The 17,338-nt window shown below is 38.3% G+C and overlaps 1 protein-coding gene across 1 annotated transcript in view; it reads right to left on the bottom strand.

Annotated features, from left to right (window-relative positions):
- Positions 1 to 17,338, bottom strand: part of DOCK10 (dedicator of cytokinesis 10) — a 159,664-nt gene that overhangs the window by 36,804 nt on the left and 105,522 nt on the right. The window contains exons 16-26 of the mRNA XM_080408973.1: positions 15,967 to 16,046; positions 14,267 to 14,454; positions 13,575 to 13,640; positions 12,619 to 12,711; positions 10,623 to 10,746; positions 10,350 to 10,471; positions 9,591 to 9,677; positions 8,958 to 9,050; positions 6,785 to 6,903; positions 3,876 to 3,945; positions 454 to 567 (exon numbers count right to left, since the gene is read on the bottom strand). Of these exons, the coding sequence (XP_080265099.1) occupies positions 454 to 567; positions 3,876 to 3,945; positions 6,785 to 6,903; positions 8,958 to 9,050; positions 9,591 to 9,677; positions 10,350 to 10,471; positions 10,623 to 10,746; positions 12,619 to 12,711; positions 13,575 to 13,640; positions 14,267 to 14,454; positions 15,967 to 16,046 (1,156 nt within the window). The remainder of the gene's footprint in view (positions 1 to 453; positions 568 to 3,875; positions 3,946 to 6,784; positions 6,904 to 8,957; positions 9,051 to 9,590; positions 9,678 to 10,349; positions 10,472 to 10,622; positions 10,747 to 12,618; positions 12,712 to 13,574; positions 13,641 to 14,266; positions 14,455 to 15,966; positions 16,047 to 17,338) is intronic.

Raw genomic sequence — 17,338 nt, 5'->3', positions numbered from 1 at the left:
AACTGACAGGCTCAGTGATGGGGCCTGCACATGTATGAATTTCTTAGACTTGGCTGGATATGAGAAACCTCAGGGAACATCAATCATTCTCATTTCGGTCACTGTCAAGCAAAGGCAGCAGCTGAAATCAGATATAGATGTCCTACTTACAGATTAACATCTTCCCTGCATCTTCCAAAATAAAAATTAAAACAATGTATCCTAAAAGTAATCGCTCACATCATATTGTGTAAGAATTAGGTTTCAGACTCAGGCTGAGCTGTAACAGAAAGGAGGAATTTTATTATGCGAACCACTGCATTCTGAGAAACATGTTACGCTGAGCAACTGTAGCAACTCTGGTGAGTCTGTCTACTGAAGCAGGGCAGGATGCCGAAGAGGAGAGGCGAGAAGTGAGTTTCAGGCAGAAAACCAATAAAACTACAAATGTGCTAAGTTCAAGCTATCATTCACCTTTAAAACCTGTTTCACTGTTACTTGGTCATTTAACTTCAGAAGACCAGTCATATTCTTGGCCAGCTCCTCATGAACAGTCCTTTCTTCAAATGATTTGGTCCTGAACACATACTGAAGAAGAGAAGAAAAATAAAAGTTATCAAAATGTACATTAACATAAATATAAAAAAAAACTTAGTAGAAAATAAACTATTTATACACCACTACCAGCTGACAACCTTTGCTGCCAAAATATATCTTGGTTGAACAATGCATTCACAAAAAGTTTAATTCCCCTAGCAGTAAGAGCACAACACTGCTCCCCTACAAAATCCCAGTTTTAAACACAACTCTTTGTTGATTTCAGCTTAATGTGAATCAAGAGGAATTTCTGCTTAAAATCAGTGCTATGATTTATTTTTTTTTCAATAGACCACAGGGTGCTGACACTGCTAGACTGTCTTTCAAGGCATTTCACCAGGGGGTAAAAAAATAAAATAAAATAAGGAAGCAGAGCCAGCACGGAGGGTTTTTCACCCACCCAGTCAGGGCCACCTTTCACTGGCACCTTTCTTCCAGTGGCAACAGCCAGTCAGAGCTGGTAACAACTCTTCATCCTGAAAGGTGTAGAGCACCCACTGATGCTGACAGAAGGGGAAAACTGTACCCCTTTAGAAATCAAGCCCTCAAGAGAGGAATTTATCTACCAAGTTGCTCAGAACTCATAACTCTAGCATGTGTTTTATTCAACATTTTAATCTGATGATTTGGTGCTGGCATCCATTGCTCCTTCCCTAGAGCAAGAGCTCTGCCAGTGCATTAGTTGGAATGAAATACCTTTTCAATTCTACCAGGCAGGTAAAAGGAATATCACTTGAAAATATCTTACTAATATTCAGCTTTGTTTCGAGAGCAGATGCCATAAGCTTCTCCCTACGCAGTTTGACACTTCTGGGTCCAGTTGTTAAGTCAGTGTAATTTCGCATTATTATTGCATCTGAGTGACTCACAATTCTCAACTTACTTATTCCCAAACCAGCATCTCTAAAGTAGGAATTAATTTCCTTACAGATAGATAAAAGAGATTAACAGTTATTGGCTTTTGACTGCTGCTGGAAATGGGAAAACAAACTAAATGGACTTTTGCTGTGGCCTAATAATCACCTCTTATTTCAAAGATATTTAGCTGCAATAGATGCCTATTGTAATTTTTGAAAATTATTGAGTAGAAGAGGTGTTAATACCTATTAATTAAATTTATATATTACATAGGTTATTTATTTTGGAGCCTGAACAGTTCTGCTGGACCTCAGCCAAATTCCTCTGTGCTTAAACCAGAGTACTTGAGACTTAAAATTTGACTACTAAGATGCTGAGATACATCACCTGTAAACACATACTTTTATGAAGCATGAAAGCATATCCATACCATGGAAATACCAATCAACAGCTGTCAACACTAAAATTAAAAACGTTTTCCCATTTAGTAACCTAACTCCTACCATACTTTCATGATTCTACCCATGAACACGCTAAAGTTTGAGTTCATCAGGAATGTAATTGCTTTCACTTTATTCCTAAAGTTGATAAAAACCCCACAACACCCCCCATCCCCCAAACTTATGTAATTTATACTACTTATAATCTACAAATGTATGTTATGAAAACTACTTGTTGCACAGTGAATCAGAATATTATTACAGCCAGAAGTCCATACAGACATTTGTCACTCATAGCTTCTTTCCACAAATAGGGGGGATTCTTTCATTGCTATCATGACCTCCATTAGTTCTGTCGCCACTGAACCTGAGCAGGCCAAGAGGCAAAGTGATGGCAGTATCTACCTCAGTTCTTCTAACAACCTGCAATTCTCCTCTATGCTGCTATTTGCAATACACAAAGAAGTTAATAAACATAGCACTCAAAGATATTACAACGTATTCATTACTGATTCATCTAGCAAGACTAGAACAAAATTTTCCAGCTCTCTCCCCTACAATTAAAAAGGAGAGGAAAAATTTAACACAAGTGAAGGGGGAAAAAAAAGTGTAACACCCTTAAATGACATTCATTTTTCTATTAATTTTTCTTGTCCATGCCAGTAACAGCAGTTAATACATTCTTCTCCTAATATATTCTTCTACTTAAAAACATGTTTCTTCATAAAATTCTCAACTTATAAAGCTGTTACCTAAATATACTGATGACGAGATACTTGCTGAATATGAATAGTATTATTCATAGTCATTCAATGGATATTCAATTGACAAAGATAACAAGGACATCGTCTTTAAAGAGGTCATGCCTTTGGTTTTTTAGGTAATACTAAAGCTTGCCTGGAACCAGACTCCATACACAGAACATACCCATATATATTCTATATCTACCCTCTTCTTCAAAATAATAATGAAGGAATACAGCTGAGTAAACAGGGAACAGTTACAAGAATCTATACTCAACAGATAAGAAAAGAATTTATGTACATTAGCACGTGCAAAGACTTAGGATCTCGAAACTAAAATCATGACTTAAGAAAATAATCAAAAGCTTAGCTAAAAACCTATAGTTTCCTGAGAAACATGCAGCCATCTTGCAGCCATGAAGAGCACCCAGAAGTACCTCCTCCATAAAAATTACCACCTGTGGATCCTTTTCAACTACAATGAGGGCAACCCTGTGCATGTGTAATACAGATGGCCAGCTATTTTGAAGTGATAAATCTCATCACAGTCAAGAAGAACGCTACAGACTGCACACAAGCTACATTAAATGTCTCTCACTGGTATCTACTTAGCTAAAGTTTCATGATCTTTCATGTATTTATGTCCTCCTTCCCCCCTCCTCAAACCCCGCAAGGTGGGAAATTCTCAGTTTAACATCATTTCACAAAGACTGACACTAAGCCTACACTCCTAGAAGCTCAGTGGAAGGGTATTTGCACAAGGTCTTGCTTCTAAAATCTAAGTTCTAGTCATCAGCTGACTATGGGGAATTGTCCCTCCCCCATCCCAGTGCCCTTTAAGAGTGCACTGCAGCTTCCTCAACCTGGTGTCCTATGGAAAACCAGCTGCACCATGCAGAGGAAACAGGAGCAGCCCTTCCTCCTCCTCAGTGGAGTAAGGTTGCAAGCCAGGATACAGCCAAGTTTGCTAGAGAAGGACACTCACTGCTCTACAGGATGCCCTTAAAGCACAGAGGCAGTGTAATTTGTTCAAGGTGACACAAGAAACTCACGGTGAAGGAGAATTGACTCAGACTCTTCCAAATCTTAGTTTCCTAAGCAGAGTCACTCAGCTTACTAGTGGCAAAAAGCCATGATGTAAATGCAGAGAAAGCTACAGACAAGTACAACTGAGAGTAAACGGGGAAAAAATCCCACAGAAAACCAAACACCACCCCGCCCCGGCACAGAACAACTAATGGTATAACAGCAATCATACCGTCACATATGAATTGATGCAGTTGTCTAGTTGTTCTTCATGGCACTTAGCAACAACGTTAGTAAGAACCCTGCAAGATGAAAAAAGGAAAAAAAAAAAAAAAGAGCTGTTTTGTGTCATAAGGCAGAGAAAGTCTATCTGATGCATCACATTCTTCTGCTATTGTAACCTCATTTAAAACAGTCCATGAGGGCTGTGGTACAAATGATAAACAGCATGCGCAGACACCGTCCCACTGGGAAAAGAGTCACTCCTTGGGCCCTCCACCTGCATGGATTGTGCTGTTATATATTCATCTAACAAAACGCATCCGGTTTTAATCATTATAACTGTACAGACATTACAACAAAAGAAAACTGTTAACTAACCAAAGTTTATACAGACCTTGGTTGGTAAGAAATAAGAAAAATGAGAGTATGTTATTGAAACAGAGAGGCAAAAGCCTCTTTCTCTGGGAATGCTAAGTGTCAGGTTCTCTCAGATCTTGGTAATTCTGTAAAGCTCTGACACTTTGCTCATGATGGCACTGCTAATCAAAGGCAAACAGAAGCCTAGGCTCAAGCCCGAGCAAGACCCTCTCCTGCCCTGTTTCCCCAGAACCTCGGACTCAGCCCCAGCGCGAGTGCCCAAGCATTCAGGAGCAAAAGCTGAGCGTAGCACCCGTGCAGAATGGAGAGGCTGGACACTTGGTGCAACCATAGATACTTTAAGCTTCTGCAGATCAGCTTGGTGATCAGCAGCAGGGGAGAAAATTGCCTGGGACATGCTGGCACCCACTGTCACAAACACAGCTTCTGACAGAAGAGATGGTGCTACTTGAGACCAAGTGCTCAGCAAAGTTTTATCTTCAACTTGTACCTGGGACATCTTTGTTTGGGATCATCCTGTTTCAGAAAACACAGGTCTGAGCAAGAATTCTTCAACTTAACCATGAGATTAACCATGAGATCATTGGGATCTCATTTTTTCAGGATACTTAATATAGAAAAGACTGCAATTTTATAATTATATTTTTATGTTAAAAGAATGGGGAAGAAAAAGTTCGTGATTCTCAAATGTGAAAAATTAGCAAACTGTATCTCTAATTCAGGGGTATGCATAATAATGGTATGACTAAAACGGATTGTTAATATGCCTGACTCTGGTCCACATACAAATATTCATTTTAACTAGTATGGTGGTTTGAGTGTTTAGTACCAATTCTTATTGGATTCAAAAGCTTTGTAATTCTTTTAAATCAGATTTTTTCATATACCTTACTTCTTGCTGTTAGTAGAAGTAAAGCTTGTAGCAAAACACAAAAGCTATGACAAAATTAGTTGTACCCATTTTGATTCTGCAGCCTTTATTATGATTTGAAATTGAAATAAGTTCTGGCAAAGATGAGACAGAGAAATGATGACATGACTGGGCCTCCAGACAAGTAAATAACCCTGAGAGAGTATAAAAGGAGTAATGTTTTTTCCCCAACACATAAGCCAATCTATGCTCTCATTCTGTTGTTGTTGCTTTTAATATGTTCAACACAAGCTGCTTCAAGCTATTCAGAACAAAATACAATGTGTATATATAGGACACATCAATGAATGGCACACACAGCAGACGTGTGTATTCCTGTTGACATCAACTCTATCAACACAAAAGCTACCACACATACAAGAAAAACACTGAGAATATTTTCATTTTTTGGCCAGATGGGCTTATAATCAAATCTGAAGCATAAAAAAAATTAACATCCTTCCATTTTTCCACCTAATCATTAAAACTATTTTTTTAAACAGCTGCTTCTTCTATAGCACTTATTTTCCAGTCACTTAACCCATACCAAAATTCTAGCCTGGGACACAATTGTTCATTCTCTCTAGCCTTAACTTCAGTTCATCTGTTGGCCATAACAGGGTCCTGAACAAAGGTCTGACTGCTTCTTTCCCTTTGCAGACAGTATGCACCGATGAAATGACACTTTTACAAGGAAAGGTTCTTCTAATCCTAGTGCCTAGGTGTGGTAAAACTGGACTTGGCTCTGCAAGGTATCATGATCCTTTGATAAAGGATATTGAAACTAGCTTTCCAAGGCTAAGATAAGGAATTCTGCTTCCTTGCTCCTTGAAGTTTTCCTAATTAATCCTTCTTCAGAAACTAATTCTGAAGAGCAATTTGTTGAAAGAAAGAAAATATACTGAGAGCAGATTAGTCTTAACAGGGTTGCTGAGGACAGTTGTTATTTTTTCCTACTAGTTGTATTGTAGTGCACAACAAAAACACCTCTATGGTCAAAAGAAAATGCAATGAAACTTTCTGCCCTCCTGCAGAGACCAATAATAATCTCTCCAGTATTTTTTTTCCCTGCTGCCCTGATTAACAGCATCAATAAAGACAATTTCATTATGTGAGGGGTGAGAGACTCAGCAAATCATTCCAGCTGTTTGCCTGCTCACTGGAAAACGCTTCCATTGCTCTTCAGTTACTGCTGATACACTCCAATTAAAAAATGCCCCAGAACAGTGTAACCTGGTTGTTTGACTCTGCATTGGATGTGGCAAGATGCCAAGCTCTTCCTATGCTCAACTCCACATCCTCAGACCCAAACATAAACCAAACCAGATATTCAGCTTTGTTAGGAAGCACTTGGCTCCTTAAGAATGAGACCTTTACCTGCGGTTGTCTCAGGGTACAGAGACAGGTCCATCATAGTCAGTGATGTCCTGGTTGGTATCAGTCAGCTGCATGATACCATGCTCTTCCATGCATTATTTGCAGAGCCCTGTCTTAAGGGGGAAGCAGGCATTCTCACCTACTAAAGTCTAAATGTCATAGTCAACCTTTGTAAGAGCAGCTAAAATTGGACCATCATCTACATTTGCACTCTAGAGTGAATCCTTTTCCTCCTACAGAAAATACTCAGATACCTGGTCACAGCTGTTGCAACTTCATCATCACTGTTTTGCACCAAAACCCAGAAGAGCTGATTCAGTATTACAGGAAGAAAATTCATAATTACATGGATCTTCTCGATCCTCAGCAAATTCTGTAACAGATATAAGAAAGAAAATGAGGGATTTCCAATACAAGCAATGAAACTTGATTTCCTGCTTCAGCAGGTAAAATGCAGCACAGCCACTGGCGTAATAGCAGTAGGAAAACAGGACAACCAAGTACAGAACTGGTTTCCCATAGAGTTTGTTTCAAATATGACCATCAACACAGTTGTAGGTATTGTCCGCTTTTCAGAAATCCAGTATTTTGCTTTGCCCTGACTTAAGGGTGAGGGGTAAAAGAGAGAGAAAGCAAACGCAAATTTCACATTTCACTAAGGATATGTATGTAAGAGAAAGAAAAGAACTTAATTCCTGTTCTCAAGACATGCATTTCCTTACATTTTTAGGAAAAATCATTCCTTTTATGCAGAGACCTCATAAAGTGAGCTTATTTTGGCTAAAACAATTATGTTAAAAGCATATTGGTAAAAAGTAGTATTAACACTCTGACTGAACTGACATTATATTATCTTCTCTGATCAAGGACGATATTGAGCTTTTAATTAAAAAAAGCCCCAAACTCACTCATTTGTATTCCTCCTAGTTTTCATTTCAGTCATTTCCAAATTATTCCAGAATTTCTTCAAAGGTATTAGTGATTTATAAAGAAAAGCAAAACACTCTGGGCAAAACTACTTAGTTCCTGGTTATATTGCATAGTTGAACCCTTGTTGCATATGACACTATCTCTATATTCTAATAAAATTACTGAAATCTTTTTTAAAAGGTAAACTACAAACAGCAAGTAAAAAACATTGCAATTTTGGTAGTTTAACTGACTTACTGTCTAGAAAGTTGGAAACCTTTTATGGATTCCTAAACTTTGTCCAATATGCTCAATGGCTTTCCAAAAATCAATAGTTAAGAATTTCATTCTGGAGAGGTGTAACCTCTAAATCAGTCTGATGCTTTGATTTTTTAAAACATCCCTTAATCATTTCTTTAAATCAAGACTATTTAAGAACAAAGCAATTCTTTTCAGGTCTACCTGCATCTATCAAAAAAAGTAGTAGCCACCCTTAGGGACATGCCCAGAGAACTGCCATGATTTATTGGAACTTTATATTTGCTTATTAAAGCAAAAATCTCTTCCCAAGCAGCTTTATAAAATCTGGTTAAGGTACAGTCAAACAGGAAAACATAAATGAAGTAAAGAGGAAGAGCACCTACATGATGGTAACATCTAAACCCCCAAACACCTGTTAGATATTACAGACGGCTAAATGGAAAAATAATAAATAAAACTCATATGTACAATGTTTTAAAGCTAGCACTGTGGAACAGTGTCACAGCTACCCTTCAGTCCTCTTGTTTATCCTCCTGTTAAAGTTCAGTAAATGGCTTGCAAAGCAAGAACTCTGAATGTCACCATTCACGAATAGGTAAAGAATCACGGCCCTACATTTACCTGCTGCTCTTGTCACTACAATTGTTACTACAATGCTCTCGTCATAACAATTTGCTTGTTACACTCCCCCTTTCTCACAGCTTTTGTCCTCTACTGAACACGGTCCCATTTAATGCAGTACTTGCTTATTCATTTCATCTCTGCAAAAAGGGTAGGTTCCTTCTGATTTCAGAACGTGATAGGCAACAAGCACCCTTGATTTATACACACAAATTTCCCCAAACAGCCCTTTGGAGAGCATCCAGATGTTTAGAGTGAAAGTATGAAGAGCCAAGTAGGAGGTAAGCATACAACGCATCTAAGGCAAGAGAGGACTAGCAGGAATACCGCAGCTCCATAGGCTACAGCTCCTTTTCCCAGACTTCCCTAGAGCAACATCACACTATCCTTTAACAGGGTTTGAGGCTTAGCATAGGCTGGATTATCAAAGCTGATGGGGCAGATGCAGCCGTGCTCTAAAGGAGAGGGGATAGGAGACAGCGCTGTGACCAGTCACACCAAGTCCAACTGAAGATGTCACGGACCCATGGCCCCCTGAGAAGTCTGTGCCATGTTTAGAGTTGTGAAGTGATGGATCAGTTGAGAGAAAGCCCTAAATACAACTTTACAGCACAGTTTGTGCTGCAGGTTACTTACCTTACAAGAATTGATAAAGTTTGAGGTAGGAGGCTGGGACAGATCCTTTTCCCTTTCCTGGCACTGATGGAAAAAGTTATTCAGGTATGGGTCCTAAAACGATAAACATTCACATTAATATGTATTATAGAAAGGATTAGAATTCAGCTCCATGAATTGGTTACAGCAACCACCTGTGATATCAAAGAACACACTTGGACCCACTGCCTCAGACACAAGACAGACAGATCAACTTAATTTAGCTGGACCCATCGCCCAGCACAGCTGCTTTATATAACTTATTTCTAGGTGCTTTGACTACACAATTTTTTTCAGTGTTGTGAGCAATATTTTTTTCCTTACAATCTCAGGGATTTCAGTGGCCAGATTTTTACTTCTTCCTGGCATTCACAATTTAATTTCTTGCTGTCTAAACAGATATTCCATGATTTTTATGTTGGTATTAATCTTAAATAATTTATCTTTTATCCTTAAAATGTGTGTTCTGTCATTGTCATCTTGCCCTTCTACATTCAAATAACCTTTAAAAGTTAGTGAAACAAATTCACACCAGCTTTTAAAACATCTTTCAGACATCCCTTGACACTTTTTCTTTGTAAGCAGGTAACAGAGCTAAGAGGAAATTTGGCTTACCTGAGTATTTACTGTCGATACAACAAAAGTAGAGACTTTGAAAAGTGGTTTCCCACTATCTACCCATTTTACATCACAGCCGATCTGCTATTAAACAAAAAAAAAAAAACAAAAACAAACAACCACATTTTCCCACTTATTTCCTATTTATTCAAGTCTGCATCAAATTTTCACTGCATAGCTTTGCACATGTGCGTGCATGAACTGTGCAGGCTACTGCGCTTTGACAACCACAGAACCGTTGCAATACAAACTCACTTTTCAGCACAAGCCCCCAACCATTGTCATTCAAGGGACCAGATCACTGTCCCACCCTGTCCTCATGACAAACACACACAAGGAGGCAGATACAATCCAAAGTGGACATGATCAATGGGAAAATAGGGTATCACACCACAAAACTGGAGAATGAAGCATGATTGTGGATCACGTCAGCAGCAGAATGAATGACGTCACATGGCCTGAGTTTGTGAAAAGAATCTGTCTGGTCACTCTCATTCACTCTTTGGAGAAACTGGGTATACTATTGTTATAAAATACACTTTTTCCATATACACTTGTGAATCAGCAACATATGACTCTCAGTGCAGTGGTACATATCTTAGTTTATATAGTCTATGATATGCACATGAATATTCTAAAACAGATACCCTATCTGTCATTTACACTTCCAGGTATGTGCAAATGCAAATCTCATGTAAAACATCTGGAAATAAATGCTCTGCGCCATTTGAATAATATGAAAGTACGACTTAATACCTTTCCACTAACTGGCTCTTGAAGACTCAAGTAATTGGGAGGCAGACTGCTTGCCACTGGCACGTTGTGTTCTTGCGAAGCTAACTGGGCATCTTTCAACAAAGGAAGCCATGTGTATCCCACTGTGCACAAGAACAAATCAATATGATTATTTGGAAAAACAAGCTTCTCAAGTTCAAAGGAAGACAATAATATCCAGCCAGAAATTCTGCAATCCTTATTTGAATGTACATAATTTATATTTATAATTGAAAGTAATTCTACTACAGGTACCTGGTGTTTCCAGAGCCTCTTTCTTTTTGGCATTAGCTTTTGCATTTATGTCACAGGTGACATGATAAAATGAAAACAGAATGTGGTGTTTCTTATGGAGTTGAGTGGGAAGTTCAATTTTCACCTGAAATGTAAAATGTTACACCTCACTTTAGTTTAAGAATAGATTAAACCAGGCATCAGAGATGGTCTAAATGAGTGCCATCTCTCTCTACACAGAGGTCTAAGCACAGCCTGCCTTTACTGGCTAATGTTTGCGTGCATGGGTAATAGATGCTCTCTTAAGGAAATTGGGATGATCACCCATCACTTTTGCTTAAAACAGGTTTTTTCCTGTCTGTCTTGTGGATGGATATTTGCATTTATGATGAAAGAGTGTAAGATGAAAGAGGACAGAACTAAAGAGTGATGGACCCAGCTTAGAAGTGATCACCTGCACTCTAGCAGCCATAAACAGCCATCACTATTCTCATATTTTCAGGATGACCAAACCACAAACTAAAACAACATCTCTGCTTACTGCTTCATCATCATTTCAAGGCAAAGACCAAGTAATAAAGGCTGACACAAAAATAAAAGTTTATTTACAATTTCTGCTCAGTCTTAAATCCCATATCATGCCATCCATGAATCACTACAGATTGGGTTTGAGATATTATTAACCTATTGGAATAAAAATACAAAATAATCAAAACATGTTACAAGAACTAATAAAAAAGACCCTTCGCCCTTGTGAGCTATAATAACATTTATCCAAGCTAATCCTATGCTTGAAGTAAGGTTTAGAAATTGTTGACCAATGTAAATCAGCTTATAGGTAAGAATCTAATACCATAATCATAGATATGAAATGGGGATTCAGACATGGAGATTAAGACAACTTTCTTGATAACATACTGCATTCTTTTAAAGACTGCACTTGCTTTACTAGGAACATTCAGTACAGGTGCACACCTCTTCCAGCCAAATCAGCTATTAAGATCTGAATTAGCTCTTTGTTCAAGTTGAAAATAATCTGCCCCAACCAGATGGCTCACTAGCATCACATGAAGAACGTTTTCAGAAGTGTTAAAACCCCAAACGCTGCTGGCAAAGGGGTAGCGGGGGCTGCAAGATCTCTGAAGATGTAATGCTTGAAGTTCCACCTCCACTCCTAAACACAAAGCTTAAAATTGATACTTCACCGGTAGTTGTACATTATCTGCTAATCTTGTCCCTGTGTTTTATGAAGTAAATTTTAACTGAAAAAAAGGAAGTTTTTCCAAGATCAAGCCAACAGTTTGGAAAACACTGGCTATATACTAATGCTGTTTGCCAGCCTTACTGTTACACATAGAGCTGTAGTGGAAAATCCAGAACAGACATGTGACATTCACAGGCCACCAAACACACTAGTCACTGAAAGGGTGGAACTAAGTTCACCTGCAGAAAGCCTGGGGAATCAATACTTGGCTTTGGTCAAGCATAAAGATGCATACGGGACTAACATTTGGCAAAGGCCCAGGAGTGAACTCTATTCTATAGGTGCATCCTCAAACGCACCAGCTAAATGACTTGCTGCAGCCACTACATGTCACTGAATATTCTGTTCAGACCACCGGATCAACCAAAAGGCCCCAGTGCAGATCTTGTATCTGAAAGGGATTTGTTCTGACATTTGGCTCCACCCTTCATCATAATTACTGTTTCCATTAAATCCAGAGATGCAGCTGGACCCTTAACGTAATCCAGATGTGCATTTTAGAAAGCTAGACTGTTCCTAATTAATTCTACAGCATCTTAACTGTACTCAGAACATCTTACAACAGGATTCACTGTGATGATTTAAGAAAACCCCAAACAACAAAAGGTGAGGCTGTATGTAAATCTGCATAACACAGGCCCATCCAGATACACAAGCTATTGTAACAGAAGTATTCTTTACACATATTTTTCTGTCTCATTGGCAAACAAGTGAGATTGGCTGATGTTTACTGAAAGAAAAAAACAGACTGACCTCATCATAGAAATCAGGATTCTGGGAATGATGTAGCACAGCGGTGTAGGCTGCTGTTGTAAATAATGGTCCACCTGGCTTCCCATAAATACACTGATAAAAGTAACATACATGCTTTAATTACATTGTGAAATTCTGATGATGATACTACTCTTGGTATATCTAATATGCATGTACACTGGAAACAATGTCATTAAAGATTGATAGTTACTTTGATCAAATATTAAAAGAAATATTTTAAGTGATCAAACCTTCATACATACTTCTAGTGAAAGTCTATTGATTCTGTGAAAATTACCCTGCACTCTACTAAGCAATGCAGATTCCTTAGACTTACTCCTTGCTGTTATCAATTTAAAAGTTTTCTGAAAAAAACTACAAACGCAATTGCACTTTTATGCAGTTCAATACACAATACAATGCCTTTACTGACTTTTCAGCATTACAAAAGCTACCCCAGTTAACAATCTCCTTGCTGGCAGAGTCCAGTCTGGAGGATCTTGGTTACTGAGTGATGGCAACTTATTAGTGGGGAAACTACAGTACAACAATACTACACAATAGCCCTTGGTCAATAGCAAAGTTAAGAATCAATTCTAAGGTTTCTCTAATTTTATGCTCCTCTCTTTTCAATCAAATGTCCGGAGCTCAGTAAGAAGTGTAGGGTAAAAGGTAAATTTTAGAATAAGCAAGTTGCACTGTAAAAAATGGTTAAGTTTCCTAATATTGTCTTCTTTCTCCTCCACCAGTTAGAGCTGGCACTGCAAAATGGCACTGTGTGAGCTGGAATCATTATGACTAGGTGGGATCAAAGAGAATCACAGTGCACATGTAGAAGGATGCACGACAACATTTGCTCTTCAATTGTTCTGAGTTAGTATAGCCCCAATTCCTTGGTTTGCTAAGTAATGTACTCAGAAATATTGTTCTCTGAATATATTCTCACTGTGGCTCACCTTCAGTGGCTTCGCTCCTTCTTCATCTGAGCTTTTAAATTCAATGCACACTGTTATATTCCGTGCCTGAAATGACAGGAATGTATTAAAGCTTAGATCAGAAGCGGGGTACCCATAAAAACACAAGCAAACTAAAAGCACTGAAATAAGCTCTTTTCAAAATCTCCGAGAAACATGCAGATGGTAGATGGTGTATCAGCATTTAAAATGTCTTTAAGTCACAGTGCTGTCTGTGACTTATTTCCAAGAAGAACCAGCAAAATCTAACCCAGGCTTCAAACTGACTGTGTAGAAGCAGATTACAAAGTGACCAGCGCCTACCTGTGTCTTGTCCTTAATTAATTTTCAATCACCATGAAAATGCAAGTAGTACTCAAGCTTCATTTAAGAACTAAAAATATTACCCAGATTATTTTTATCTGCGCACATCATTTCATTAAAATACAGCCCTTCTGAAAATTTTGAAAAAGCTATTACCACATTATCTCTGAATCACTGATACAACTTCACATTAATCCACAGATTCATTTCGTTAAAATCATATGAATGTTTTACTATGGCAAAAATTGAAAAAAAGATCAAAAGCCAAGTCCATGACTCGCATCACCCTTTCTCCCTCCTTGGGTGATGATGAGTACTTTCAATGAGAGCTCACGCAGTACACGACTACCTGAATTGGTCACGTACTGTACCTTGTTGAAGTATTTTTGGCTATCGTATTTGAGGTGTTTTGGATATACGTATATTTGGTTCTTGTATACTCTGTAAGGGCGAGAATATTTTGTTGATTCCTGTACAAACTCCTCAACTTCCACTGTAGGTGGATGCTCCTTTATGTCATTAAATGGCTTGATTGGAATAAAAGATGAAGTTACACAGTCTTCAAAAGAACAGAAAAGAAAACCATCACATATTATTGTTTGCTTTACAGGCTTACTACTTAGAATAAGTAATATTGAGATGGAACCAGTAAAATCCTGGCTGAAATCGCAAAGAACAAGTAATGTGGTGGGAGCTTCAGGAGACTTTTCCTCTTTTGCCCTTTGCTAAAGCTACGTGAGTTTGGCTTCCCCCCCGGCAGCAGAAAGGCAGAAGTTTTGTTTCAGGTTAAACTGTCAGACAATATCCCCTGATGCACCATGGCTCCAGCCCTTAGCTAGAGTAAATAAAGTCTTATAAAAACAAAGATCTACTTCTGTTGTTGAAAGCAAATTGATGCTAATGTGAAGCAGGGTAGTGTCGGTCCCTAGAGACATGACTGTATTGGCAAACTGTTGACAAGATCTTTGGCCAACTTCCTTTTCAGTGGCTTTGCTTGGCAATGAAAGATTTTTAGCACTAGCCTGGCATGACTGACTTTGGGTGGGAAGGAGCTGTTGTAACAGAACCGGTTACTGCTATTACAAGGCTTCCTTCAGAGCTGGCTGAAGTCAAGGTGGAGATTTTAATGAATCCTACGGCACGGAAGTTTTCTGGTACAGTTTTAAAATTATTTTACAGCCTTATTCAGAGCAAGACAAATTTTCCCCATACCAAAGAAATGTTTCAGCTGTTACTCTAAAAGAGTGATGGAATTTTCATTGACTTTCCACAGGAACTGTGCACTTGACAAGCACATACACTTTAAAGCCAGACTTCACCGGCCGCAGGGCACACCAAGTAAAGGAACAGTACAAGGCCCAAGCTGCTTTGGACCATTTTGTGTACTCTGAGACATCAGTTTCTTTTAGTTTCAAAAATAAAAATTGCTTTTTAAATGTTAGGGTAACTATGTTATTTATGTAATACCATATTAAGATGGTATAAAGATGTGTGATGATAGGCTTCAGGCGAATTCCATGGTCCTGAGTTTTTGCAACAGTGGCTCACAGAAGCATGGCCCTTGAAACAGAAAGTTTAAAAAGAAATAAAAGACCCAGCAAGAAGCATCTGTCTTAGCAGCTGCTGCACTGGTGCCAGAGTGGCCTCTGAATGAAGTCCTCCACCTAGTCTACATTCTTGAAACCTGCTGCATCTCCCAGATGTTCACAGAGAATATGAGCATCACAGCCAACCAACAGTGCAAGGCTGTTAACTTCAAGCTACAGAAGTCCACTCAGTTCTTTGACCTAATCCCTTAGGGAACAAAAAATGGTGGTCCTTGGACTTCCATCACATGTGGATTCAGCACGTTACGTTCCATATTGCTGGGGTATATCTGGCCAGGTACAGGATGAAACAAAAAAAATGGTGTAATTGAACGAAAACAGATCAAGAACATTCCCCTGCATACATTTTTCTATACCTCAACAGGCTCTTCTACCAGAACTGTCTCAAGGCAGCAATTATGGCTGAAAAATCTATGACAGTGCCCTATTTAATTATAATAATTAATTATAAAGTGGAATCATACTTGGATGTTCCAAAGGAACACAATCAACTGCAATCTCCAAACAGCCAGGTATAGTCTGTATTTTGCTAATCTTCTCTGCTCTGCAATGACAGAAATGAAAACATTTTAGAAAATTAGAACAAGGGAGATGAGACCCATCACAGGAATTAATCTAAAATGAAAAACAGACCATAATTTGAAATATAAATGTATATTAAACACATTTAACATACACCTATTGGCTATTAAACTCAAATCAAATGCAACAGCAGGAAACAAATGTGGTTTGTTTTATTTTGGGTTGGTTTTTTTTTTTTTTGTCTTTCTTGGCCTTGTTCCTACCTTCTTTTTGCAAGCAATATTATAGCATATTTTGTAAAAAAGGAAGAAACTGATGAGCCAGACCTTATGAGAATTAACTTACCCACGTTTTGTTTCTAAAATATGAATCAAATGTTCTCTAAAAAGAATTCAATGACCACTGAGAGGAGTTCACAGCACCATGGCTTCTGCAAGGGCCATGCTGAAAAGGGACCAAGACATAGTCCTCGTGCCCAAGCAATCTGAGAATTGCCAAAACTGTGCTAAATTTCTTTTATCTAGGAGATGCTTTAGACAGACAAACCCAGTAGTGGTGACTAATAAGAGTAGTCAGAGTTTCAGTAAAGTTTCCTGACCAGTAACAGCAAGATGGCACAAGAGGTTAAGGGCCCGATCCAATCCCTGTAGCTGACATTCAATCTTTCTATCATCTATTTTATATAAATGGAACAGGATAACTTAATTAATTCATTCCTAGGCACATTTAGAGTGGAAGAGACAGGAAGAAATTCATGGTTCAATTCTCAAGTCACTTATCCAGTATAAACAAAGACTCCGCTCTAAAATTATCCTGATTTACACCTGTGTGGAAGACTATCCAGCCAAACTGCTATTCACTAATTTACAAACTGTTAAACATTTGGAGAAGTGTTTTCCCTCCAGTGTCCACTCTGCAGTTTGTCATGGAGACTCAAACAGACAAAAGCAAGGAGTGGGGAAACCATTCAAGAATGCTTTTTCATTTTTTTTTCCCTCTCTTCCCCATCCCCTCCCTCCTTTTTTTCCTTGAGATAGTTTTCTTTTATTGTTTACTTCACCTGCATCTCTCCTGATGGAAGCTAATTTAAGGAATCACTATCTTTAGTTTATAACATTTATTAATGTGCCAAAGGATGTTTCAGTTTTCCTGGAAAGTCCAACCCAAAGTACTCTTTGGCAGGTAAATAGGCTAATGGAAAAAACCCAATTTAATAGGCCACTTTGGCACACTGTGTTAAATGAAGAAAAAAAAAGCTGTGAAAATTACTCTGCACAGCTTTATAAAGCTTTTATTCCTTCTCAAACTAAATTA

This window comes from Falco punctatus (assembly GCF_963210335.1).
Source record: "Falco punctatus genome assembly, chromosome: 13".
NCBI classification, from domain to species: domain Eukaryota; kingdom Metazoa; phylum Chordata; class Aves; order Falconiformes; family Falconidae; genus Falco; species Falco punctatus.
This window is presented reverse-complemented; position numbering and strand designations above follow the sequence as displayed.